Source organism: Canis lupus, chromosome 13 (assembly GCF_003254725.2).
Source record: "Canis lupus dingo isolate Sandy chromosome 13, ASM325472v2, whole genome shotgun sequence".
Taxonomy (NCBI): domain Eukaryota; kingdom Metazoa; phylum Chordata; class Mammalia; order Carnivora; family Canidae; genus Canis; species Canis lupus.
In genome coordinates, this window is record NC_064255.1 from 23,483,930 (window position 1) to 23,511,225 (window position 27,296).

The window sequence follows — 27,296 nt, forward strand, 5'->3', positions numbered from 1 at the left end:
CCATGGCTCAGTAAGATGTTTGCTTCATCTCACTGGGAAAGCATATTCCAGCCACCGATTTAATTTCTGTTACTGTTGCTGACTTGCAACCATCCTCTTCCTTTAAGTGAATGACGGGTCTGAACATAATTCTTCTTTGTAGTCCATTGACTCTTGTAAAATAACGCCGTGATTATAAGGTTTCCTGAACACAGTTTTCAAAATGTTAGTAATAACCACATTGCACCTACCTGCTATACTTGGGTGACCATCTCTGTTGCTCAATTTATACTTAAGATTGGTCATAGTGAAACATGTTTTCATCACTTGAAATCCAAATTTTATTTGCTAGGTTATTATTGGCCATATATTTCTGTAGCGTAAATCAGATGTTGTGCAAGTTTGGTTTGCAAATAGATCGACTCTTAAAAGCACAAGTTAGCCTTCAGATCAGTGTGAGAAGTCATTTGAGTTGATGACCTCAATATTCAATAAAACCTTTTTTTGTTTATTTGTTTAAACATAGTCTGATTCCTCTGTGGGTAAAACTCTGATAGATTGTAAGAATGAAAGGTTTAAAACTGGAATAGGTTTTTGAGACTACAGAGTCTACCCTCCCTCCTATTCTTATCCCCTTATTTATCAGGTAGTAGAGAGAACAAGGTCAAAAACAATATATAAGTGGCACAACCTCCCAGGTCACTTAGTTGATTGGTGGCAGAGGTGGGAACTTCCAGTCATTCCCATGCACTTTCCACCAAAGGGCTCTTTTCTTATAATTGGCAAACAGTTGACTTGGAGCCATTGTGTCTTTCTACCCTAGATGTTGGTTGAAAAAAAATTTACCTATTATATAAAAGCTCTTGAAAATACTTCTTATACAATCAGATCAACAGAACCCAAAAGTTTCTTCCTGCCAAATTTCCCAAAGTCCCCTTTGCTTGACTTTTCTGCTCTCTTTTCCTCTGAAAAGCCACGTCCCCTTTGCACTTAGGAATAAGGAATCTTACTTGTTCTGACAGCAATGTGCAAACATCTATTGCATCAAAATTCCCAAGCGGAGTTAAAAACCAATGGTCCTTCTCTGAATTTCATTAGCAATGGCAGCAAACATTCCATCAGAGTCTCAGAAGCAATACAGAAAAGAAAGAAAAATCAAGTTAGCAATTATATAGTTAATATTGTACAAGATGAAAGCCTGCATTATAAAATCCTGAGTGTCGTAAACTCCTTTTAAATCTGCCTGTGGGCTGTCTGTCCTTTCAAAATACAATGTCTGTAGTCAGTAGTAGAATTGTAATAAATGTATTACAGGAGTAATAGAGTATGTAGGGTGAAATTGCATGTTTATAGAAAAGGTTTGTTGATTAGGATCGGATCAGACCATCACAGTGCTTAAGACATCTTCGGATCTGAAATCAGACCAAAGGTTTTTAAAGGATTCTCTTTATAGCTCTAGCCCTGCATTTATAGTTGATATGAAGGACAAGGACGAGCCAACAAACTGGGGAGGGCACAGAGCACCTCATCACCAGACATGACTTACCCTGAGATCTTGTTAAAAATATTACATGTTCATAATTCACATACAGAGAGGATAAATTTCCAAAAGTGCCCTGACACCTTGCTGCTGCAGAAGGGTCTCAGCTTAGCAGCATCTGTGTCATTCAGATCTGCCTGTGTCCCATCCGCTCCCAGTTTCCTCTCCCCCCGGTGTTCCTGAGCCCACACTGAGTTGTCCAAATTGCACCTTAATCTCTTGCCTGTGGACCTGGCAGGAGCTCCCCACCCTGCTGAGCATTGCTTTTTCTCCTCTGGAGCCCATGCCTGAAGCTCACAGAACGTAGCCCACCGGATTTGAATGGCACTTTCTATCTCAGCAATAGACGGTGAGCCCCTTAGATCATGGGTTCTGTCCTACTGACCTTGGTGTGCACAGGGCCCACCACGCACGGTGGACATCACTCAGTGGTGGCAGGTGGGTGGCTGGCGGAGGAAGCAGGCAGACAAGCCCCCTGCATAGCACACCTTTGAAGAGGCATTTACATAGTAAGAATACTGGGAAAATACCAAGTAATATTAGAACACCTGACTCTAAAATGCTTTTCTTGGGATGCCTTCAGCTCAGGGTGTGATCCCGGGTCCAGGGATCAAGTCCCGCATCAGACTCCCTGCCTGGTTCTCCCTCTGCCTATGTCTCTGCCTGCCTCTCTCTCTCTCTCTCTCTCTCTCTCTCGCCCTCCCCCCCCCATTAATAAATAAGTAAAATAACTTTTCTTGGGGCACCTGGGTGGCTCAGTGGTTGAACATCTGCCTTTGGCTTGGGGCATGATCCCCAGGTCCTGGGATGGAGTCCCTCGTCTGGCTCCCCACAGGGAAGCCCGCTTCTCCCTCTGCCTATGTCTCTTCCTCTGTGTGTCTCTCATGAATAAATAAATTTTTTTAATCTAAAAAAAATTAAGAAATAAAATGCTTTTCTGGCTTAATTTTTCACCTTGTTCAGAGCTCCAGGTTTCAGCTACCCAACTGCTCTGAGGATGGTACTAGATGTCATTATGAAACTGGGGTTCAACTTTGAAAGCTAATGCTCCTTCCCGCTGACTGATGGTGATGAGGCTAAATTGGCGTCTTTGTATGAGTTCCGAAAAATCCAGTAACTGAACTCGTTCTGGAAAGTAAGAGAAACAAGCCCTATCTTTAGTATTCCCTTTTAGTTAGATCCCCTCTGTAAATCCCTTGTAAACTGAAGCATGTCTGACTCTATTCCATTCTTCTTACTTGTTCTTGTGTTGCCAGTTTTGATCTCCTTAGATGTTGAATCATATTTCTGGAATGAAATAGTCATAGGCCTTTTTATCATTTGCTATTTTACTATTTAATTTAGAAGAGAGAACAGAGTGATAAAATTAGATACAAGAGGCCTCTGTGTGTCATCAAGTAACCTAGTCTCTTGGTAACAAAAATAAAATTCCCTCTCAATAATTTCTAGCTCATTTTGAACCAACTTCGTTCAGATGAATGGCCTCCGGTCTGTGTGAAGACTACAGGAAACACCTCTCCCCCAGTGGGCCCAACAGCGTCTTTCCTGACAATGAACATTTTCCTTTCCTTAATTTCATTCCATTGCGCCTTGTGATGACCCCTATAATTAGTGTGCTCATTACCTCCCCTACATAATTTCTCTGCCTCCTTGATGTGTTCTGAGGCTGCCTCCTTTATTCGCTCTTGAATCCCCTGCTACCTTTTCCCTGGGGAGGCTCATGGTCAAGGATGTCAGAGTGAGAGTCTTCTCCAGTCACCCAACAAGTAGCCCCACCGTGGTTTTCTTTTGTTTTCTGTTTTTTAGGATTTTATTTATTTGAGAGAGAGAAAGAGAGAGAGAGAGAGAGATCGCAAGTTGGGGGTGGGGGGAAAGAGCAGAGGGGGAGGGAGAAACAGACTCCCCACCAAGAAGGAAGCCTGATGTGGGGCTCAATCCCAGGACCCCGAGATCATGACCTGAGCCAAAGACAGATGCTTAACCAACTGAGCCACCCAGGTGCCCCTTCTTTTGTCTTAAGAGACCTTTTTAGCTGAAGAAGAAAATTGTAGTCAGAGAAATGGAACAGCCATCACATAGGTTTGTCCTGCAATGTTGGGGAGGATACAAGCCACTCTTCGGTGGTCTCTCACCACTCACCCCCGATCTAGATTAGACCCCCCACTCCAGGCAGGAGGGTGTGGCTGTAAGCCAGCAGCAGCATCCTCAGCTCAGAAAGGGAGTTGTTTGAGATCTTTGTATTTTCCTGTCGAGTTTGTAAAGCAAGTCCCGAGAGCTTTCATTTCTCTTCTTACTCTTCTTCCTTCCTTCCTTTGTCTTGTCACTGCTGGCCACTCTCTTCGTTCACTCACTTTAATGCAATCTTCTGGAGCTTATGAATGGACGTGGGTTGTACACAGGAGTGCAAAGACTTGCTCCCCACCCCTCCACGGGCTTTGAAAGTGAAAACCAAGATCATCCAGTCACCCTGCTTTGTGCTTTCAGAAACGATCTCCTTACGTAAGGTGTTTTTGTTACTGTCTTGATGCATTATTAGGGTTTTTTTTTTCCTCTAATGAGGGCAAAACATTTTATCTCATCTTCACTCTGTCCTAATAAATAGACATCAAGAGCGATAGTCTGCAGGAAATTTAACACCTATCCTTCAATTGATGACAGAGCCAAGTGATACCTACCTCTGGACTTGACCCACCGTCCTGAAGTCCAAGCCTTACAGAACTCCTCTCTAGGTTGTGCATAGAAACCCTTCTCTGCAGAAGAGCTAGGCAGTGAGCAGAATGATTTTTAAGCCACCAAGGGCCCCTTAAGATTGGATTTCGTGTCCTGACACAGCCCCTCCCATGCACCACGAACTAGGGATGCAGAGATGAACAGAAGTGGTCCTCGTTTCTGAGTTGTTTATGGATCAGTGGGAGAGACAGTGGCGTAAACAGATAATTACCGATGATGTGTAAATGTCTGGGGTGGGGGGCTTGGGGGCCTCTGAGTGAGAAGACTCCCCAGAGGAAGGCAATGTCCCTAGTAGAACACTCTCCTGGGCTGCTCCTCAGTTCTCTGCGCTCCTCTGTGGCTCGGCCTACATTCATAGACACCACAGCTACTGTGCATCCTGCTTCTGCCTCCCTGTCATGCTCCCCCTTATTTTTTAATTAAGATTTTACTTATTTATTCATGAGAGACACACAGAGAAAGGGGCAGAGACATAGGCAGAGGAAGAAGCAGGAACCTGATGCTGGACTCGATCCCAGGACCCCGAGATCATTCCCTGAGCTAAAGGCAGACACTCAACCACTGAGCCACCCAGGTGTCCCCCTGTCATGCTCCCTCTTGTCACCTGCCCTGGAGGATGTGAGCTCTGGGTGAGAAAGCAAGTCTGTCCCTCTTGACACTTTGGGTGTGGATAAGGAAAAGAGTCAATGTTCCATGCTAAGCATTCTGTCAAGTGCTATGAATGTCATGAAGGAGGAAGTTTTAAAAGTGTGATTTCTTCATGTTTACAAAATGAACAAATGACTCAGATGTATTGTACACACTCACAAGAGCTATGTCCTAAGCTGATCCTGATTTTGAAGTCATGTCTTCCTTTGCATGTGGGAAAGGTTGGAAAGTGGGTGGAAAGTGAAGGGGGGTGGGTGGAGTGGGAGGAAGGAAGCCTTACAGACCAGCCTTGGTGCTAGGGTATGGTAGCGGAGGTGCCTGTCCTTGGGCCCTGTGGTATTGAGGATTTCCCACATCCCTTAGCTTCTTCCTTCTTGTCTTGTCTTCTTCTCTCCCTTTCCCTCCCTCCCCACCTTCTTCCTCCTCTTCTTTCTCCCTTTCTCTCCCTCTCTCTCCATCTCATTTTACTTCTTTCCACTTGGCAGCCTTTTTTTTTTTGGTATGTTTTCTGTTAGACTAACTTCAGACAAGACCCTGAAAACTAAAAACAGATGTCCAGGCCGACCAGAGCGTCTATGGATTCATTACTGTTGGAAGCTTGGGTAGCCCTGCCCTGATTGGCTCTGAGCACTCTGCAAGCTGCGGAGCTGAGCTACATTTGGGTGGCTTCGCTGACTTTTGTTGCTGACAGCATTGTTAAGCCTCACTAGATTTGGACCCTCAGGCTCTGACCTTTTTAAATTTCTTCCATACTGAGTGCACTTTGGGGATCATTCTCCTTTCTTTCTTTCTTTCTTTCTTTCTTTCTTTCTTTCTTTCTTTTTTTTTTTAACATGACTACATTGTGCCATCACAATGAAGAATCTTTAAATGTATCAAAAATAAATATTGATATCCTCATCAAAGGCAAGTAAAAAGGGGGCATCTGGGTGGCTCAGTCAGTGAAGCATCTGCCTTTGGCTCAGGTCATCATCTCAGGATCCTGGGATCAAGCCCCACATTGGGCTCCCTGCTCAGTAGGGAGTCTGCTTCTCCCTCTGCCCCTCCCCCTACTCATGCTCACTCTCGCTTGCTCTCTCTCTCTCACTCTCTCCACCAAATAAATAAAATCTTTATTTAAAAAAAAAATGTTGGGATGCCTGAATGGCTCAGAGGTTGAGTGCCTGCCTTTGGCTCAGGGCGTGATCATGGCGTCCCGGGATCGAGTGTCACATCAGGTTCCCTGAGAGGAGCCTGCTTCTCCCTCTGCCTATGTCTCTGCTTCTCTATGTGTCTCTCATGAATAAATAAATCAAATCTTTAAAAATAAATAATAATAAATAAATAAATAAATAATAGTAAAATAAATCTTTTAAAAATGCAAGTGGTAAGAAAAAGTAAGCATATTTAATTATCACCAAGATTCTGTGGCATTTTGTAATGACCACGCTGAGTAATCCTGTGGAGTCAGGTATGTGACCCAACTCTAGGCCCGGTCTCACTTAGTGACACAAGAGCTTCCCTTTCTGAGCTTTATCGCTAAATGGATGGCTTCAGTGGCTCTTTACCTTCTATCCTTGGGGGGATAAAAATGTGTCATTTAATTTTAAGAAACTTTATAAAACAAAGTACGGTATTAGCACTAGCTTTATTCTACATTAAAGCCTTCTGTTCTATTCAGGTATTTTGTTATTGTTTTGTCTGGAGCTCTGAAATGAGAGGCCATGGGGAAAAGATATGATAGAAATTAAATTGCGATGTATTGCCTTGTAGGGGAGCAGACAAGTTTGAGATAGTATAAATGTTAGGATAATACATCTAGAAAATACTAGGGCTAGAAATGGTGTCATAGTCCCTGTGTTACCCAAAACTGAAACTCTGCAGTTTTAAAGTTGAGCAAGGATAAATTCTAAAGTTCCTTTTTTTAATGTTATGATCTCTGGACTTGATTTCATAATTTGTTTCAGTTTGACAAATCAAATAAACATCCGTCCCATCCCCATTGCTGTCAGCCCTACTTATACGTATTACTTGGTCTCATGAAGAGTGCTGGATATGGAAAGGAAGAGCTAGATAATTATTCTTCAGAAATCTTAGCTATCCCCATTGATCCCTGTACCGTCAGCTCACAGGTACAGTAGTTAATATCAACTGGACACAATGGGCTACAGTATTTTGTCATTTTCTTTCAGTCTTTTGTCTATATCCCCTTTTAAAAAAGTAATCAATCAATCAGGGCTCCTGGGTGGCTCAGTTGGTTAAGAGGCTGCCTTTGGCTTAGGTCATGATCCCAGGATCCTGGGATCGAGCCCCACATTGGGCTCCCTGCTTGATGCGCAGCCTGCTTCTCCCTCTCTACCACTTGTGCTCTCTCTCTCTCTCAAGTAAATAAATAAAATATTTTCTTAAAAAAGTAATTAAGCATACTACATATACAGTTTGGATCTCATTTTTTCCACCTCATGTTATAACATAAGTGTTTTCCGATGGTGAAGATTGTTTGCAATTATTATCAGATCTTGTGAGTAGTGATGCCATAGTTCACTTAAATTTAGTCTGCCAGATAAGGAGATTTCCCCAGTGTTTCTGTTATAAGAACTGCTCTACTGGAACATCACTGCACATACACTCTGCCCGACCTGGGTAAGCTCAACAAATGCAAGATAATTTTCACATTTTTGATGACTGATTATCATACTTTCCTATCAGTGTAGATGGCTTAGAGCAAATAGAACCAGAACCGATCTAAAGGCATAACGTGGAATAATTCATTTCTTGGAATATGACCTCTATCAGCTTGCATTTTGGTAATTTGCTTTTGCACAGAATCGGAGCAGAAAATGTAGAGTGGCATGATTCTAGGCAGTGTCACTTGGCTCCCTTCTAGAAAATTAGTAATTCAATCAAGAACCACGTTGTCTTATTCCACAATATTAGCCTTCAAAACAGTCTTCTTCACTGCTTTCATCTTATCAATTTCTATGTAACGATAGTCAAAGCATTCTCTTGTTTTAGCAACCATTCACTGAACATATTTATTAAGTTTTTGCACCTTGCTTGGCTCATTGAGACAGAGTTCCATCCCTTAAAGGGATTCAGTGTGAAAGGAAGATAGAGAAGGAAACAAATGATCACAGTATGTACAAAGACACTAGGGAAGCTGAAGGAGGGATCACCTTTGTGTTGGGACTTCACCAAGGAAATACTTGCATTGAGTATTGAAGAGTGGTCAGAAGTAGATCAGTGAAGGGCTAGCAGATGCGCAGAACAGCATGACAAGTGTGGGCAGTCACTGGTTTGGGGTGGACATGCGGATGCGACAGAGGTGGGTTGCAGAAGGAGACCAAGATGCTTTGGACCAGCTGATGAAGTCTTGCCACATTTAAGAGTCCATGGTTTTAGAAAGATAACTACCTGGAGTAGGGGGACTAGACTGGGGAGAGGCTGAGGCAGAAAGACGAATAAAGAATAGAGAACTTTTTGCCATATTCTAAATAAGAAATGGCTAGGGGCTTGAATTAGGACAGCTGCACTGGGAATCCCTGGGTGGCTCAGCGGTTTAGTGCCTGCCTTCGGCCCAGGACGTGATCCTGGAGACCTGGGATCTAGTCCCACGTCAGGCTCCCTGCATGGAGCCTGCTTATCCCTCTGCCTGTGTCTCTGCCTCTCTCTCTCTCTCTCTGTGTCTCTCATGAATAAATAAAATCTTTTGGAGAAAAAAAAAAAGGACAGCTGCACTGAGAATGGAGGGGAGGAGACGGAGTGAAGTTAGTGTAAAGACAGAGATAGGAAAGGATACACACAAACAAATCGCACATACCGTCTTAGGTGCCTGGATGAGTGATATTTCCAGCCCTCTAAAATAAGAATACATAGGATGAGCCCGAATGAGATTTCTCGCCTTCTGATTTGCGCTTGCTTTGTACTCTACCATGGATCTAAATAACTAAGAGTTGTAGACCCTCTCAGTGCCGACAAGTCAGGGTTTCCCTATCCTTTGGTTTTCTAGTTAATCGCCCGAACAAAGAAATAGAATATGTGTGTTAGATTCCCTGCTCTTTCTTGGTAACCTAGAGAAGATCATTAAACCTTATCCTATACAAAGCCATAAATCCAAGTACAAAGTTTGAGGAAATTTTCAGTATTTATTGGCTTGAGATGGATACTGTATGACCAGATCTTGACTGATTGATTTTTGCCCCACCAATGCAATGCAATAGGTTCTGTTATTTTAAAACCTTCATTTTTTTGTGTGTGTGGGATGCCTGGGTGGCTGGCTAGGTTGGTTAAGCTTCTGACTTCAGCTCAAGTCATGATCTCAAGGTCCTGGGACAAGTCTACTTGTCACTCTGCTCCCCACCACCCCCCTTTCAAATAAATAAAATCTTTTAAAAAAATAATAAAACCTTCCTATTTGACATGACATATTTTGACGAAATAAATGGAGGCAAATTAATACATGATGTCAGCTGAAGACAAAGGATATGTCTGAAATAAGAGTAGGTAAATTAACAAGTACATGATAATGTGGAAGGGTCCATCTTAATAGTGTCAGCTCATTTGGAAGAAATAATCTGAAACTGTTCATTCAGTTTACTTTCAAGATCTTGAGAGAGTGTGTTGAAAGAGTCATGGAAGTGAAAACGGACAGCAAATTGAAGATGTTGATAGTGCTGTGTCAGCTAATTACGAGTGAGCTCATTTAGGCCTCACTCTGTCCTGGGCCATGGAAAGATTTATCCCATTTAGAACCCTGGATTGAACAGTCATGTCGTTTCTCTCTGGGTGATTCCATAGCACATGATTTTTACTTAATTGAGCATATATGTTGCACACATGCACTTCATGCTAGCTCTATGAAATTCTGAATAATATTAATAATCATAACAGTATTTACTGTCACCTATTTGCCAGATACTATTCTAAGAACTTCCCTTTTTTATTTTTTTAAAGATTTTCTTTATTTGAGAGAGGTGGGAAGAGAGAGCATAAGCAGGGAGGAGAGGGAGAAACAGGCTCCCCACTAAGCAGGGAGCCCAGTGCAGGACTCAGTTTCAGGACCCTGGGATCATGACCCAAGCCAAAGGCAGACACTTAACCAACTGAGCCACCCAGGCAACCCTCATTCTAAGAACTCTTCATAGATTAACTCATTTAATCCTCATACAGCTCCATGAAGCAGGTATGATTATTGGTTCCATTCGACAGCCGAGAAGACCGAAGCAAAGAAAAGATAAAGTAACTTGCCTAAGAACACCCAGCTAATAAAGTGATACAACTAGGATTTGAACCCAGGCAGGCCATCTCCAGCGCCCATGTTCCTAATTACAGTAGTTCCCACTTCTTACCACACCTCCCAGCAGAAGAACCTAGCTTGGTCATCACTTTGTCTGGAGGTTCTTCTTCATTCTTCAACCCCCTTTGGAGAGCCACCGGATTACTTGTGTACTTTGTTCAAAACACACTTATAATTTCACATTTATTATTATTACATTCATTGTACAAAATGTTTAGTATTTGCAGTGGTCTCTCCTATCACACCTGATCTTAATCCTCTTTGCATCTACACCTGGCATTTGTATGGTGTTTGGCACAGAGCAGGTGTTCAATAATGCACCATGAGTTGAGTCAGCTTGACTTGAACACACAGCAGTTCTCCTCAAGGAGCTTTCTGGAAAACAATTCCTATCTACTTGAAACAACTGAATAATGAAGAAGTTTTAGCTAAGAATACAGTACAGACAGCAGGTGTTACCGGATTTCAAAGGAGACTGGCTGCAGGGACTGTGTTGGATTGGGTTGGATTGGATAGCTTCTCCGAGTACATGGAATCTGAGATGAGTATAGATGACAGCTCTGAAAAGGAAGAACATTGATTAGAATGTTGACCTGGGGTGGCTGTGAATGAAAGGCTCACATTTAAGGAGGCAGCAGAATTGCATCAGAGATAGAGGTTGAAAGAGCCTTCTCAGTGACGCAGATCAGTATTGAGCTCCTTAGAGAGCCCAGACCTGTTCTCTCCTAGAAGCTGCTCCCCCACAGTATCTTGTATATGCATAATCCTCATCAGACTGTTTTGCACTCTATACACATAGTCCTATGTGACTGAGCTCCCTGAGGGCAAGGACTGTTTTTTGCCCATACCAAGGACAGTACCTCACACACACTAGTGACTAAAATAATAATAATGGCAGTAACAATTTCCAATTATTGAAGTATGTAACATTAATTATAATAAATAAATATATATGTATACACATAATGAATAACATTTATTGGATCCTTATTGTGTTCTAGCCAGTGTTCTGATTGAATTGTATTCATTCAGTCTTTGTTGAATCTTGCCATCCTGTGAAAGTTATGACATCTTGGAAATCTTTAATTATGTAAGCCCTTTCTGGTCATGATCTGCATCTTTTGTTTTAAGATTTTATTTACTTATTCATGAGAGACACAGAGAGGCAGAGACATAGGCAGAGGGAGAAGCGGGGTTCCTGCAGGGAGCCCGATACAGGACTCGATCCCAGGACCTCAGGATCATGCCCTGAGCCAAAGGCAGACACTCAACTGCTGAGCCACCCAGGTGCCCTCATGATCTGTATCTTATTTCTGCAAAACTGGCACACACAGCAGAGCCAGAGACTATTGGAAACTAGGAATCCGTGTGTTCAGTGGCAAGTTGGCCCAGCCAAACAGCTAGCATTCAGGGCAGCCCAGCAGTCTCAGAAAGAAACTGAGATACAATGCTGGACAAACAACTCTATAGGGGAGGGGACCACAAAACAACACACACAAACACACACACACGCTGCTCCTAAATTCCAAGCCAAAGTGACTGAGCCTGCTGACATCTTTTTCTGCTTAGAGTCTCAGCCCCAGTTCCCAGGTGGGGCCACTCCTGACCCAGCTATAGGTTACTGTGTGGGAGAAATAGTCAGAAATTGCAGAATTGCAATCAGGAAATGCAAAAGCAGTTTGAAGCTCTGTAGTGACTGAGCTATACTGCTTCAAACTTGGAATCTGTGTTCTTTTGCACATTAGGGGAGGCCCCCAAATCTTCCCTGTACCAGCTCAGCCTCTCCAAATAGGCTGTACTAGAATAGTGCAAGTAAAAGAAACTGGACAGTGCAATAGGCATCTCAAGCAGGCAGTAAATATTTGTAAAGTATTTTCTTCATATGTTACCAACGTTCAAGAGAAAAGAACTTTTAGTAAAATGTTCAGGCTTAATTGAAAAAGCACACAGTAATCAACTTTTATTCCCAGCTGGCATAAAACTGTCTTACTGGTAGCCAAATTTGGGATGCCTGAAGACAGACAAATGACTAATACTAGGGCTGTGTGTGGCCAGGACCAAATGTATTTTCTGACCACAAGACCATGTCTGGACTCTCCTTTATAATTACCACACGGCCTACTATAATTGTAAAACTTATATTTACTTCCTGCCTTTGACATGTAATTCAGGGTCCGGGGCTGCACCCCAAGCTAGAGTGAAGTCCTCTCTGTTATTTGCTGAAAAGCTATCAAATCATCATTGTGCAAGGATGCGTGTGTGTGTGTGTATCTATGTGTTGCCACGTCTGTTAAATCCGTTCAGTACATCCTTGTGAAAAATATGCCCACTCTTGCCTTGTCAGATGAAGCGCTTTACTAATCAGATGTTTATTGAACACCTCCTCCTACATACCAAGGACATTTAGACTCTAGGAAACACCCGTGAGCAAGACAACCAAGTCCCTGCTTTCCGGGAAGAGAATGGGGAGGGCAAGGGAGTGAAGGAGGGAGATGGAGAAAGCTGTGCGTAAAGATTGGTGCCCTGTGGAGTCACAGCCTCACAAGTGAGTAATGTGACAGCAAGCCTGGGTGGCCCCTTGCAGCCTGGGACATCTGAGAAGGCCTCTCCAGAGAGATAACGCTTAAATTAACATTTCAAAATGACAAGGAGTAGGAAAAGCAAAGATCAGGAGAAAGAACATTCCAGTCGTGTTAGTGTAAAGGCCCAAAGACAGCCTGGATAGTGGCACGTTCCAGAAACAGAAAAGACCAGTCGGAGTGGAGCACGGTGGGGGTGGGGGTGGGGGGAAGACTGGTCAGGGAGGTTGGCTGTGAGCACTGCTGTGAGAAGCACATGGGAGCATCACGACCCTTGTCAAAGCAGAGATTCTAGGTAGGAGGCTACCGCAGAGGTCTGGGCAGGAGGCCATAGTGGTTTGGATATGGTAAAACTCGAGAGAAGGGGCTAGATTTACTAGATTTAGATTTAGGGACTATCGTTTAGAACCAGTCAACAGAACATGCCAATGGTTTCAGATGTGAAGAACGAAGGAAAATGAGTGATTAAGAATAAATCCAAAAGTCTTGGCTTGAGCAAGCATCTAGAAGGATGACGGCCGATTGGAGACAATAAAGGCAGAGGCCTTTAGCTCTTCATTACCAGTCGTAACTAGCTGACCATGAACCCACATCTCGGGGTTCAACAGATGCCCTCACCACCCCCTAACTTTACATCACAGGAAAATATTCATAGACTTCTAGAATTCTGTAATTGTATACTTGGTTATCACTTCAAGCATTTCCATGGTTTCTCTTTCCTCTTCCCGTTCATTTCATGACATCTGAAGAAATCACGACCAAGTTACTAACTCATACCCTGACACATCCCTTATGGGGACTATGGAAACATTAGTTCCTGTCTGCACTTCCTCCCTCAGCCCATTGCTTGGGTGCCCTGGGCCCAGGCCGGGACGGGAGGGCATATTTGAGATTTGCCCACCAGGTCACAAGTTGACAGCCAACCAGGTACTTCCTTTTTTTTTTTTTTTTTTTTTAAGATTTCATTTATTTATTCATGAGAGGCACAGAGAGAGAGGTAGAGACACAGGCAGAGGGAGAAGCAGGCTCCCTATGGGGAGCCTGATGTGGGATTCAATGCCAGGACCCCAGGATCATGACCTGAGCCAAAGGCAGACACTCAACTACTGCCACCACCCCCGGGGACCATGTACTTCTAACAACATACCCTGAGTGTGTATATGGAACCCAGTATGACTCATTTTCTTGTGTTTCACTTTATGACAAGGAAAACTTTTGTGATCTCTTTAATAATGACTAAGTTGCTTTAATCCACTTACTTCTTTATTATAAGATCGCTATTTCCTACTTTTGCCTTAAAACTATTGTGGGGCTTAAGTTTTCCAGTCTATACAAGAGGAATAATAATAGCAGAGTTGTTCTTCAGGGATATTTTTGTGAGGATGAAATGCAATAATGTATATAAAATGCTCAGTACAGTGGCTGCTGTGTAGCAGTCAGTAAACCTGAGGTGTTATTATTAATAACATAATAATCTGGAGGAAAGGGTGGCTCCCAGAACCGACACACTGGTTTTTGTGTTCAGACTAATCAGACCAAGAAATTAGACCTAAATTTACTAAACCCCTGCCTAACTTCGAACAAAATCTGTAATGTCTTTAGATTTCAGATTTCTCAGATGTACAAGACAATTAAGGATAGATAACCTCAGGGTTTTTTTTTTAGATTTTTATTTATTCATAAGAGACACAGAGAAAGAGGCAGAGACATAGACAGAAGGAAAGCCAGCTCCCTGCAGGGAGCCTGATCCGGGACTCCATCCCAGGACCCCAGGGATCACGCCCTGGGCCGAAGGCAGATGCTCAACCACTGAGTCACCCAGGCGTCCCAGATAACCTCAGTTTTAAAACTTATGTGGTTCTACTTAGGTGATCTATATTCTTCTCTCCAATCTTCCTTTTATGAAGCTTATCAAGAGGTTTTATCTTTGGATCAACTAAACAAGTGTGACTGATATTTACTGCCAGATGTGACCTTTTGTTAGCACATCGTAGATCCCAACATTAATATCACTTTCTATAAATATAGGTTTCGGGTGAGGAAATGTTCTATCTCAAGAGGTTTAGCTGTTGAGGATCTTTCTCTTTTTAGACTCTCGGTCCGTGGACTATTACTCACTGTTGGCATTCTTCCTCCGTCTTACTTCTGTTACCTTCTTTCATGATCACGGATGTTGAAAGCCACCTACAGGTTCTGAGTTCCCCACTCCTCCCTCCCTAGTGGTCGGCATTGCGTTTCCCTTGTGCTTTGCTGCTTCCTCTACCTTTTCAAATTTAAAAATAGAAAATAAGAAACAAACCCACAGCCTTTCACATTGGCTGAACTCTGTTATTCATCTACCAGATTTTCTGGTGAATTCCACAGTATCACATATACAGTCAGATTTCTGCCATCAGGGAAAAAAAAATCTGCCATGAGTTCAGGATAAACCCTGTAAGAATGGACAAAGAGAGACCCTAATTTTGACTGTCAAACACACAGTAAGAAATTACCAGGAGCCACCCACAGAAGGAGGCTTTAGAAGAATTAAAGAGACAGAATGCTCTTAGCCTGGCTGACTTGGCTCCTTGTCCAACCTTCCTGAGCCATGGTGAGCAACCACTGGGCTGATGAAGGATCCTCGAGGAGTCTATCTAACTCTTGCTCTGTGAATACCAAAGACAGGTCCTGGGAAGTCCCTAAACTCTTCACAGGCCCCATCCCACATCACAGTAAGCATACTAAAATATGGCAACCTCCACATTAAATATACTTTTATTGCTGACATAAAATTTTGAAAAATATCTTTAGAGTTTGGCTTTGGAAATAGGTTGGCTACAAGTAACTTATAGTTGGCTATTCATTTATCAGCATGTCTCTTTGCTTCCCTGGGAATTATTAAGTTCAATCCTAACTCCAGCCTACATATGGCTTTCAAATGAAATATTTTTGATTACCAAGTCAGCAATCAATGAAGTTAGCATAATATTTTGTTGACCTTTGGCATTTATTAATTCTGTTTCGTAGTTATCCTATTCTGAAGCCAACAAATGACTTTCGAAGTCTCAGACAGATTTCTACAGGTCCTTGAAAAGCCAGAAAGCCCCAGGTACTGTACCTGAGTGGCCAGTGCTCTGCCTGAGAGGTCTCCACTCCTGCCTTCTTCAAGGAATGAGAGCTTTGAGGGATGTTTCTCTAGGAAAACACAACAAGCTGACATACAAATAACAGTAGTCTGCTAAAACAAGGTGAAACCCCTACCAAAAAAAAAAAAACAAAAAAACAGAGTAATTAGGAGCAGAATGCCTGGGGGCCAGCTATTAGTTGACTGGGTGACCCTGAACTAGCACTCTGTGGCCCTTTCCCTGCCCCCAGTAGGACAGACACTCCATCTGGCCAAGGTGGGAGGCCAGGGCTGTCAGTTCTAGGAACTGAAACATGTGCAGAACCATCTGAACCTGAGACAGGGGTTTTCCTCCCACGTTAAAAACAAAGCAGTTTTTAATGTCAATGTTATTTTGCCAGAATGAAAGGAGGAAGGGAAGAGAGAAGAGTGGAAGGACAGGAAAGGGGGGGCAGGAAAGAGAGGAAGGAAGACACTGTCAACATTTGCTTTTAAAAAGCTATTGATCTTTGATGTTTGCACAAAAGGACATCTCCCTTCCCTGGAAATAAAGGCTTTCACGGAGCTACTCAGTCTCATTATCCCATTCAGAAACCATCCATCATCTGTTTGCCCTCAGTGAGGAGCAAGTTGTGATGAAATAAAAAAGAACGGAGATTTCAGAATCAAATGGGCTATCCAAAACCTTTACCATGCACGGGCTCAGCAGTTCTCAAAGTGTGGGACCCCTAGGGTTCTCTGAGAGCCTTTTTGGGTACCTATGAGGCCCAAACTATCTTCCTAACAATAGTAAGGTGTCACTAGTCTTTTTCACTCTCTTTCCATAAGTGTACTTTTTCCAGAGGCTACGTGACGTATTATCACAACAGACTGGATGGATATACAGATATCAAAATCCAACTATCTTCTTATTTAAAGATTTATGTATTTATGTATGTATTTATTTATTTGTTTATAGAGAAAGAGAGAGTACGGGGAGGGGTAAAGGCAGAGGGAGAGAGAGAGAATCTCAAGCAGACTTCCTGCTGAGCATGGAGCCCAACACAGAGCTCAATCTCAGGACCCAGAGATCACGACCTGAGCCGAAATCAAGTGTTGGATGCTAAACCGACTGAGCCACCCAGGTGCCCCTCAAAATCCAACTATCTTCTATTAAGCCAAACAGTAAATAAGAGTTTCAAAGATATAAAAACAAGGCCATTTTTATCTCTTTTTTGTTGTTCTGGAAAATATGATTACTCTTAGTTTTTTAGATATCATTTATGTTAACATTTAATAATGGAGGTGGTTTTTTTTTTTTTTAAGTTTTATTAATCTAAGTAATCTCTCTACCCATCATGGGGTTTGAACTCATAACTGTGAAAATTAAGAGTCATATGTCCTCCAACTGAGCTGGCCCAGGTGCCCCTGGAGTTATTTGTGTTCTGTTTTGTTTTGAAAATTTTATTTTTAAGTAATCACTCACCCAACATGGGGCTCAAACTCAACAATCCTGAGATCAAGAATCAGATACTCTACCGAATGAACCAGCCAGGTACCCCAGGAGTAGTAGTATTTTTTTAAAGATTTTATATATTTATTCATGAGACACAGGCAGAGGGAGAAGCAGGCTCCATGCAGGGAGCCCAATGTAGGACTCAATCCCAGGATACCAGGATCATGCCCTGAGCCAAAGGCAGGCACCCAACCACTGAGCCACCCAGGTGCCCCAGCATTTTTTTTTTTTAATGAATTGGTTAATGCATATTTTTTAAATCCTCAGTCTTAATGTCTGCGATGGCAAATATCGATAAACCATAACCCAAACAAGTTTTTTGGGGTCCTTAATATCTACAAGTAGTAAAGTGTTCCAAGACCAAAAAGTTTGAGAACCCCAGAGCTAGCTAACGTAATTACCATTTATTTAATGTTTCCTCGTGCCAGGGACTGTGCAAACATGCTGCATTTTTCATCTCTTTTAATCTCTCTTTTAAAATTTGCAGCAAAGCTGTAAAGTAGAGGCTTTACCAAAAAAGCATCTTGCTAGTCCAAGGTCTCACAGCTGGAAATGAAAGAGATAACTGGGCGCTTCTGACTCCACAGCCACAGTCTTGATTACTGGATAGTATTCCCTCACAAAGTAATTCTTTGAAAAAGTTATCTCACTGCTCTGAGTCGGTTCCCTTATCAAAAATGGGGAGAATCGGGAATCCCCGGGTGGCTCAGTGGTTTAGTGTCTGCCTTCGGCCCAGGGTGTGATCCCAGAGTCCCGGGATCGAGTCCCACATCGGGCTCCCTGCATGGAGCTGCTTCTCCCTCTGCCTGTGTCTCTGCCTCTCTCTGTGTGTGTGTGTGTGTGTGTCTCTCATGAATAAATAAATAAAATCTTTAAAATTAAAAAAAAATGGGCAGAATCCATCCTACCCTGCAGGATTCTCTTAAGAGAAGAGTTAACATGCATCTAACTGCCTAGCAAGGTTGCCTACCACCCAACAGACCCCGAGAAAGCAGTAACCTCCTTCCTTCCATTCCTTCCTTCCATTCCCTGCTGTCCTTGGCACAGTGTTAGACCAACGAGGCTCAGCGATTTCCCTTCTTCCCTCTAGATGGTCTTCAAGCCGACAGAGAGGCTGATGGGACAGAAGGAGTTGATGAAGACATGATTGTGACCCAAAGTCAGACCAATTTCATCTGCCCTATTACTCAGGTACTGTCGCCTTCCTCCTTTCCGGAAAGACCAAGCAATCCGCTTTATAGAGGCAAAAGACTCCTGTTTGCTTTCTAACTCGATTCCCCATCTAGGGTAAGGAGGCAGGAAAGGAAAGTGATGAGGTCCAGGAGGATATGGGGGAGGTTCCCGGGCTGGCAAGACTGAAGTCCACCATGCCCCATGGGAGGGGTGGGGTGCGGTGGGATGGGGGGTGTCAAGCAATTCCTGGCTCACAGGCCAGCTGACATGGGTGCCCACCTGCATTTGCCTCCGTGGCCGTCTGCCCCCACAATGATCTAAAGCCACGAGACTGCGAGGTTGAACACAGGAAGCCCCCAGATGAGGAAAAAAACAGTTCCAAATAATTGGTGACTTGGAGAAGTTACTGGAAGTGGATCATTATCATTCCTGAAAGCTGAATGTCTCCTTGATTGCAGGTGGAAATGAAGAAGCCGGTGAAAAATAAAGTGTGTGGCCACACCTATGAGGAGGAAGCCATTGTACGCATGATTGAGTCCAAGCACAGGCGGAAGAAAAAGGCCTGGTGAGTTGGCGCCGGAAGGGAAGTGAGCCTTTCCAGTGGTGGTCATGCCAGAGGAAAAGACACCTCCATGGCCCCCCTAAAGCCCATTCACCTCCCTCAGTGTAAACACAGGACGCTGGCTTTCTGGAAAAACAATCCACCACGGGAAGATGAGTAGTCTGCTCAGGAAGAAGCTGAAGCCACTTGAGCCACACCTTCGATGAAACAGGAGAAAAAGGAATTGGGTGGAAGTTGCATCATTGAATAATAGGAATATTCATGAAATTGCGTGATAGCCTGAAAAAAGAATTAGGGAAAACTGTGATACTAAAAGGTTTCTTTTTTCCCTTCTGTATCTACTTTTACACAAGAAGGAATGGCTTTTTTGTTTGTTTGTTTGTTTTGTTTTGTTTTGTTTGCCATCCTGTATTACAGGTAATTTGTTTAAAACATTCTGAGATAAGATTTGTATCCAGAGGTCTTGGTCAAGATTGAATGGTCAGGGGAAACCTTGCATCTCTTTAATTATTTAAACAACTTTCCCAAAGGGTCAAGTAAATGTGTGCATCACTTCAATGAGAAATTTTTTTTTCCATTGGAACGTTTGGAGAATCTTCCTTTTACGTATATTTTCTATTTATTTCCACCTCCTTCACACACACACACCCCAACTTGCACATTCCCACCCCCGTGGCACACAACTTTGGAGGACCGTGGCTCTGTTCCTGTGATAATGTGGAATCCTTGGGTTGGCTAGACTCAGTATAATTCAGTTTGGCATTTCTTGTGCTCTTATCGCACATTTGTCGTAGGAATGGAATTGCAGGTGTGACCAGTTCTCAATGGACTTCTGATAACAGCCACTTTGATGTGTGGCTCACTTCTCCATCCCCCAGAAATTTGCTGGTCCAGACCCAGAATTGGAATTCCCCACCACTCCTCCTGTGGGCGTGGACTTAGAGATAGGGCTTTGGAGGCAGTAGATATCTTGATGGTCATTCAGTCAAGTCATTTACCCTATTTATTCCAAAAGAATGCCCTTGTGGTCGCAGAATTAAGAGTGTTCAAGTACATTTTTTTCTGTTTTGAGTCCCAGCTCACAGTTGAGATGTTGTATTTCCCTAGTGAAACGTCCATTTTCCTTGTGGATATAATTTCCTTTGTTTCTGGACTTCTAAGCCTTTCCTTTTCTTCTTTTTTTCCTGTGCTCTTTCTCTGAAAAACCACCTTTTCATTTGTGAAAAGGGATAATAGCTAAGAATAGATATTCCCCAATAGTTCTGTTTCACAGCTCTTACTTTTCTTAAAGTTTGCCATAGTCTCCCAGAGTCAGATTTGGAAAAAGCAGGCACTGATAACAAAGCACATTTCTCACCAGTTCCAGGATGGCGATAGTGACTCCAAGAACAGGGTCGCATGTAAATGGATCTTCTTAGTTACATATTTGACTTTCTAAGTGTCCTGTGGCTTTTTTGAATTGTACGTGCTATTTGGAAGCACACACGTAACATATGTCATTTAGAAAATTTTCTTTTTTCTGTCTCATTTCTATTACATGAGCGCAGATTCTGCAAACTGCAAATTTTCATAGGTTGATAACAATTAAGTCCAAGTGGATGAAGTATGGGAGGTTCGCAGAGAAGGTAGTGTTTTTCCTGCACCTTGAAAAAAATGAGAAGAATTTCAGAGAATGATGAAGAGTCCTTTTAGCCTACAGGCTCGCTCCATTCAGAGCCTGTTCTGCTTGGTGGTCAGAGGTCAGTAACAGTTGGGGTTACTGTGTGTTAGCAGGAGAATAGAAGGATGCTGTAGACAATAACAGTAAGGAGAGTGGCGTAAAGATTCATTATAGAGATGTTAAATGTCATGATTTTATTAATTTCCTCATCTATAAGTTGATGATAATGATTGTCATTGCCTCCCTGGTATGTTTGAAATTTGATTAAGATGTATGTGAAGTACTTTCAAGTCCCTGGCACGAGGTAAAACTCGGTAAACAGTACCCCCACCACCACCACCCTCATTTTTGCCACCATTATTCTATAGGCATGAGACAACATTGCAGGGTTTTGAGGGAATAAGGTGAGTCCAACTGGAGGTTAGGAAGTTACTCCAATACAATTCAAGAGATGGATTAATAAGGCATGAGGTGACGACGTCAGTGAGGAAGGGTTTGCAGGAGATTAAGTTACAGATGATGGGAGCCTGACTGAGGCAAGAGTCATAGGCAGAAGGGAAGAATGACGGCCCTTGTGGAGGCACAGCTGGCAGGGTTTGGCAACTGAGGGCTGAAGGGAGGAAGAAGGAGTGGAGGATGACTAGCACTTGTAAACCGAATGTCCAAAAGGGTAGCAGGATTGTTAGCCAACAGAGAGGGCAGGAGCAACAAACACGTGTAGGGAGGATGCTGAGAGAGGCACAGCTGGGCTCGTGCTAAGCGTGGGGTCCTAGCAACACAGCCATTTGGAAGTATCCAGGAGACGCAGGAAATGTGGGGTGTCAAACCCGGCAGAGAGCTATGAGCTCAAGATGTCATGGAGAGGTTATTGGTAGAGGAGTCAGATCTACTCGCCTGCCCCACAGGGGCAGCTCTGGACAGCAGGTGGCAGCCAGTCTGAGAGCCACCAAGGACGGGACTGCGGCCTGGCCCCCGCCTCAGGGCCCCACGTGGACCCCCAGAAAGACATTCCACTCATTAAAGAGAAGGCACTCAGAGGAAGAAGACCCCAATGAAGCCATCTGAGGTGTAGCCCAGCAAGACAGGAAGAAAGAAAGGGGAGTTGCGGATCACGGGAGCATCGGGGTGGTGGGCACAGCCCTGAAGCCAGGCCGCATTTGGCAGCGGGTTACATACCTCAGGCCTCTTCATCAGCTACGCCGGAGCTTCCTGACTGAGCAGCAAGTAGTGTCATTCCCCATGATGCATGTGCACTCGATGAGCAGTTCTGGGTCCCCTTTGTTTAAACACGCCTGTGACACATCCAGTTTGAGAACTCTCGGTTCTTCTTCCTAGATGGTTCTAGTTACGTTCTGTCAGACGGGAGCTCCAGGTACGTTGCATTACTCGGTGCTGACTGGATCTTCCTGTCTGTGCTGCGGTCGCCGCGAAGATCTCTCTCCCGTGGATTGAGTCAGGATAAAACTGTGGAGACTTCAGCCCTCACCAGACACAGCAGTTAAAACAACGTCCCGGATAGTTGGGCTGTGCGCTTTCTCCCTAACAGAGCCGCCTTATGGCCGCCATATTAACAAGGCATCTCCAGTGTCCCACGGCCATGCCGTTCCTTTTTTGCTGAGGAATGGGAACCGTGTTTAACAAACAGTCCTATTGAATGGCCTGGGAAGGAAAATGAAGTCAAGTAGGAGTGTGTCATTGAAGAGCGGAGCGCCAGGACTGTGCCCACAGCCCCCATTTCACTCTTGGCCAACCGGCCATCTAGTCTCTCAGAGCCTCCATGGCTTCATCCGCGGAGTAGAAATAACAGCAGCATCTCACGGGACCTTAGGACTAAAGAAACGGGGAAATTCCAACTGAGGCCCAGACCAGCACATTTCTTGGCAGTGGAGAAGCAAACCACTTAAGAGGAAAGCTCCTTTGGAACTCCAGAACGCTAAACAAATCCCAGCAGGGTCAGAAAGGTCAGGGCTGTCCGTGTTGTTATTACTTACCTCACCGCTTCGTGACACGTTATTTTAGACTCAGAGGAGGGAGGACAGAGTTACTCAGCGTGTTTAGGTACGATGGCGATCCAGCCCACTCAGACTTCCAGAGGTATCTACAGACCTCCTCCTAAAGCAGGATTGGACCTTGGAATTCTTGGGACCCAGATCCAGGAGCTCACAAGACTCAGAATCTTGTTCTTTTGAGCTGAGGCTGAGGCCAAGGTTCCCTGCAGCCTTGTGGGCCCCCTGAGACCCAGGCTGCCCTTGTTCAGCAGACACTGTCAACACTTGCTTGCTGCTCCGGTGGAAGGCTCTTCCCTACCAGTGACCTGAGTTGAGGACCCAGCCTCTCCTCAAGGCCGGTGGGTCTGACTCCTGCACAGCAGTGACTCGAGAGCTTAGGATTGGGTATTGCCACACCTAACTTGCTCACCAGGATGTCCTGGGGATTAATGCACTAATGCTTATACAGAGCGCTATTTCTCCGGAGGAGGAGTGCCCTGATTCAGTATCATGTCATCAGTGCCCTGTCTTATCCTTTGTAGCTTAAAAACCTGGGTTGGTTGGTTTGAGATCAGGTGAGAAGCAAGGTTCTCCCTCTGCTCCCGGAGCAACCTCTCTTCCAGGAAGTCTTCTGTAGCACCGTGTGCACCGTAGCATGCCCATGGCCCGCCAGCGTCATCGGTGGGGCTGCCTCCCCTCCACGGGGGCTTCTTGGGAGCAGAAACTGCACATTGTAGCACCTGAGCCAGCTCCTCGACCCGTCACACATTGTCCTCCTTACTTCTCACAACGACCCTACGTTCTATGTCATCTTTACGGCAGAAGAGACTGGGGCACACGAATTAAAGCCACTTGCCCAGAGGGTCACAGCCAAGGGGACTGAGCCCACATCTCTTTCACTCTTGAGGCTGTATTTGTGTCAAGAGGCCATCAGCTCCCCTAAGGAGGAGTTTGTGGTTAAAGCCTCTGTCCCCAGAGTTGATCCCTTAAGCAAGGCAGACTTCTTTGTTCGACACAGGCCACCCTGGGCTCCATCCTGCTGCCCCATTGTGAGGCATGAGCCTGCAGGCTCAGCACCGAGTGTGGTTGACCCCATCAGACATCCTCAGAGCCCTCGCACGCCGACAGGGCCGCTGACATCACCAGAAAGTCCTCCCCACCTCGGTCCCCACTTCCCCTTCCACGCTTATTCACTGTCTGGCTGTCGGTGCTGAAGACTGGGTCCTAGGGAGGGGGGAGCACTCCAGACTTGCCATCACAGTGCATGCTCACCGAGTGACAAATACAAAGTGAAGGTGACCCCAGCGCATGTCATCCCAGGAACCTACACTGCGTTGCATTTCCGTGTCACAGAAGTTGAAGAGATGAAAGATGCCCTTTCTAAAGTCACAAAAGTCTCCATTTCCTCCTCATAAGCTCATTTATTTATTTTCACAATTAAAGAAATGAATCCCTTGAGAAACCAGTGTGAGACATTTCTCGGGCACCTCCGGTCCTTACCCCAACACAAAGCAAAACCGTCAGAAGGGTGCGTGGTTGGACAGACCACCTGATCCTCCTTCCTGCGAGGGCCTTTTTAGAACCAGATTTTAATCCACATACCTGCACATTTCAGCATTTTAAACGTGAATATTGTCAGCAAGCCTATTATCCATTACAGTGACGAATGCCCTCCTTTATAAAGATGCCTTGGTCCAGAAAGCACAGCCAAGAGGACAGTTCTCCCTCATGAAGAACGGTTGGGCTTCCTACCACTGGACAAATCAGAGTTCCCATGATCAACCTTCTTCCCCTTCTGGTTTCTATCTGTTGTCTTCTATTTGTTATTTTTTATCTTGTCTTATAGCTGTTATTATTATTATTATATATTTTTTTTGGTCTTAATATACCTGTGCTGTTTGGAGAGTTTTCTCAGATCACTGGGCCGGAGCTCTGTGTGGGCAGGAATCTAAATTTGTATTTCACAGTTGGACGCTCAGAACCCAGCACAGGGCCAATCACACAGAAGGTCAAGTGCGTGCACAAGTGTGTGGATGGGTACATGGGGTAAATGCAAGATACAGACAGATGAGCAGCTTTAAAATGTATCAGAAGAGTGATGACCAGGGACGCTAGTCACAGGAGATAGGGAAGGGGACGCGATGCCTGTAGCCCTGGGAAATAAGGGTCCTGCCTCTACTTCAAACCCGAGGGGAGTAGGGGCTCGGGAAAGTAACATTTGTCACCTCTGTTCTCACGAGTAGCCAAGAGGCGTTGGCCATATTCAGAACCAGGTCACCCTAACTCCAGACGCTGGGCACTGTACCCTACCCAAGTCTGTTTCACGCTGAGAAGAAATCAGGTGACTTCACCCAGCCCACTGCCTTCAGAGGAGACCACATCTAAACAGAGCCGTGGCTTTGAGTACCTCCCCCCCAACCCGTGGGTGACTCACGCTGATTTCTTCAGCCACAGCTTTCCTCTGAGTCTCCACCAGCCCACGCAGTCTCTCCACTGGGAGGACTGGTGGGCATTTCAGAGGGAACACAGACCAACCGGAGCTCTGACTCCATCCCTGGCATGACTTGGCTGGCTGCTCCCTGTGGAGATGAAGGGCAAACTCTGATGATGCTCCACTGTGCCCCTGGCCCAGCAGCGCATCCTAGAGGTCCTGTTTCCGCCTCCCCCCTGAAGCCGACCACTGCCACCAGCCTCCCCCCTGCGGCCCTGTGCCCCGGACCTTGGGCCCTCCTGCCTTCCCTGCTTCCACTCTGCCTGCCTTCTGCATTCAGCAGCCAGAGCCAGATTTTCTAAACAACAGAATCGCACCCCTCCCCTATCTCCAGCCCTCCAGGGTGTTCTCTTCATACTTAAAATCTGAGGTGGGGGTGGGGGGATGGGGGAGAAGAATGGGGGGACTGGATGGCCCAGCAGTTGAGCATCTGCCTCCGGCTCAGGGCGGGATCCGGGCTCCTGGGATCGAGTCCCGCATTGGGCTCCCTGCATGGAGCCTGCTTCTCCCACTGCCTGAGTCTCTGCCTCTCTCTCTCTATGTCTCTGATGAATAAATAAATAAATCTTTAGAAATAATAAATAAATAAATAAATAAATAAATAAATAAATAAATAATAAATAATACTTGCCTGTGAGGGAAGTTTATGCTGAAGGCATCAAAGGCATCAAAGCTAAGTGATCTTCTTATTGTTTACAGTTGCCCCAAAATTGGCTGTAGCCACACCGATGTGAGAATGTCTGATCTCATCCAGGATGAAGCACTTAGAAGGGCCATTGAGAACCACAACAAGAAGAAAAATCGCCACTCCGAGTAGGAAAAACGCACCTACCTACAGGGATGTCCGCAGCCTACCTCCTACCCCAGCCATCTGGAGAGAGCAGTGCTCATCCAAGCACTTCGACTGGCTGCATAGCATACTTTGTTGGGGTAACACTTGAAGGTTTTAAGTGTAATTGGAAGCATTTTTCTATGTCACAACAAAAATCCAAGCATATTATATTGTTTATTTTTGAGTGTTCTATAATTTTAAATAAAATTTTGATTATCTGCAGTGGCTCCTATCTGTGCACCTCCCAGGGTGTAAATTGTTCCAGCGGTGCGAGCATAGTGGTGGTGCCAGGACTTCTATTCTAATATTTCGGGCTGTTTTTTATTATAGTTTTAACTAAACAATGTCTTTCAAAGGAAATTGAACGGGGAAACTGTAGAAACCCCCCAGCTGCAAGCATTTTCTTCATAAATGATAGCACGGGGTAATAAAGCAGAGCCAGTTTACTTACCTATATTTGCTTTGTGTATTGACAGTTCCAAATATGTAAATGGTTTTATTTGTCATTCTGACTGACCGGCACAGAATGCTCCAGTTAACAGGCTTATCAGTGCAATGATAGTTGGTGCCCATAATGGAAACTTCACGACAGCCCTCTGAGAGCCTAAAGTGTCATCAGAAGCAACCACATCCTGGCGGTCTCTGTCTTACTCCGTGGCTCTCTGCAAGTGGCTTCATGCTCCTGGGCCTTGGAGTCTTCAACCGTGAAATAAAGATGTTGAGCAAGATATTCTCTAATGTCTTTTCAGCCCCAAAAGTCTGTGGACTTAGGACCAGCCAGGTCTTTAAATTGAATATCTTTGAATATATTCTAATTGTGTGAAGAGTGCTAATCTATTAAATAATCTCCCATAGCAACCTTTTACCAACTTTTTTTTTTTTTTTTTAATTTTTTTTTTTTATTTTTATTTATGATAGTCACAGAGAGAGAGAGAGGCAGAGACACAGGCAGAGGGAGAAGCAGGCTCCATGCACCGGGAGCCTGATGTGGGATTCGATCCCGGGTCTCCAGGATCGCGCCCTGGGCCAAAGGCAGGCGCCAAACCGCTGCGCCACCCAGGGATCCCTACCAACTTTTTTTTTTAAGATTTTATTCATGATAGACACAGAGAGAGAGAGAGAGAGTCAGAGAGAGAGAGAGGCAGAGACACAGGCAGAGGGAGAAGCAGGTTCCATGCAGGAAGCCTGACATGGGACTCAATCCCGGGTCTCCAGGATCACGCCCTGGGCCAAAGGCAGGC

The 27,296-nt window shown here is 44.5% G+C and overlaps 1 protein-coding gene and 1 long non-coding RNA gene across 12 annotated transcripts in view; one reads left to right on the forward strand and one right to left on the reverse strand.

The window, feature by feature from the left end:
- Nucleotides 1-26,277, forward strand: part of NSMCE2 (NSE2 (MMS21) homolog, SMC5-SMC6 complex SUMO ligase) — a 213,359-nt gene extending 187,082 nt beyond the window's left edge. For all 9 annotated transcript variants that reach the window (XM_049092716.1, XM_049092720.1, XM_049092721.1 and 6 more), the window contains 3 exons: nt 18,440-18,540; nt 18,981-19,087; nt 25,923-26,277. In XM_049092716.1, coding sequence (XP_048948673.1) covers nt 18,440-18,540; nt 18,981-19,087; nt 25,923-26,040 — 326 coding nt within the window. In that variant the 3' untranslated portion in view covers nt 26,041-26,277. The remainder of the gene's footprint in view (nt 1-18,439; nt 18,541-18,980; nt 19,088-25,922) is intronic.
- Nucleotides 1-26,706, reverse strand: part of LOC112662476 (uncharacterized) — a 31,303-nt gene extending 4,597 nt beyond the window's left edge. Inside the window, exons 1-4 of one of the 3 annotated variants that reach the window (XR_007401554.1) lie at nt 21,921-24,635; nt 15,849-20,727; nt 10,632-10,732; nt 990-1,104 (exon numbers count right to left, since the gene is read on the reverse strand). This is a non-coding gene — a long non-coding RNA (uncharacterized LOC112662476). Of the gene's footprint in view, nt 1-989; nt 1,105-10,631; nt 10,733-15,848; nt 20,728-21,920; nt 24,640-26,506 lie in introns of those variants that run through there. The other 2 variants (XR_007401556.1, XR_007401555.1) reach the window with 2 other exon arrangements.
- Between the last annotated feature and the right edge of the window lie 590 nt (nt 26,707-27,296).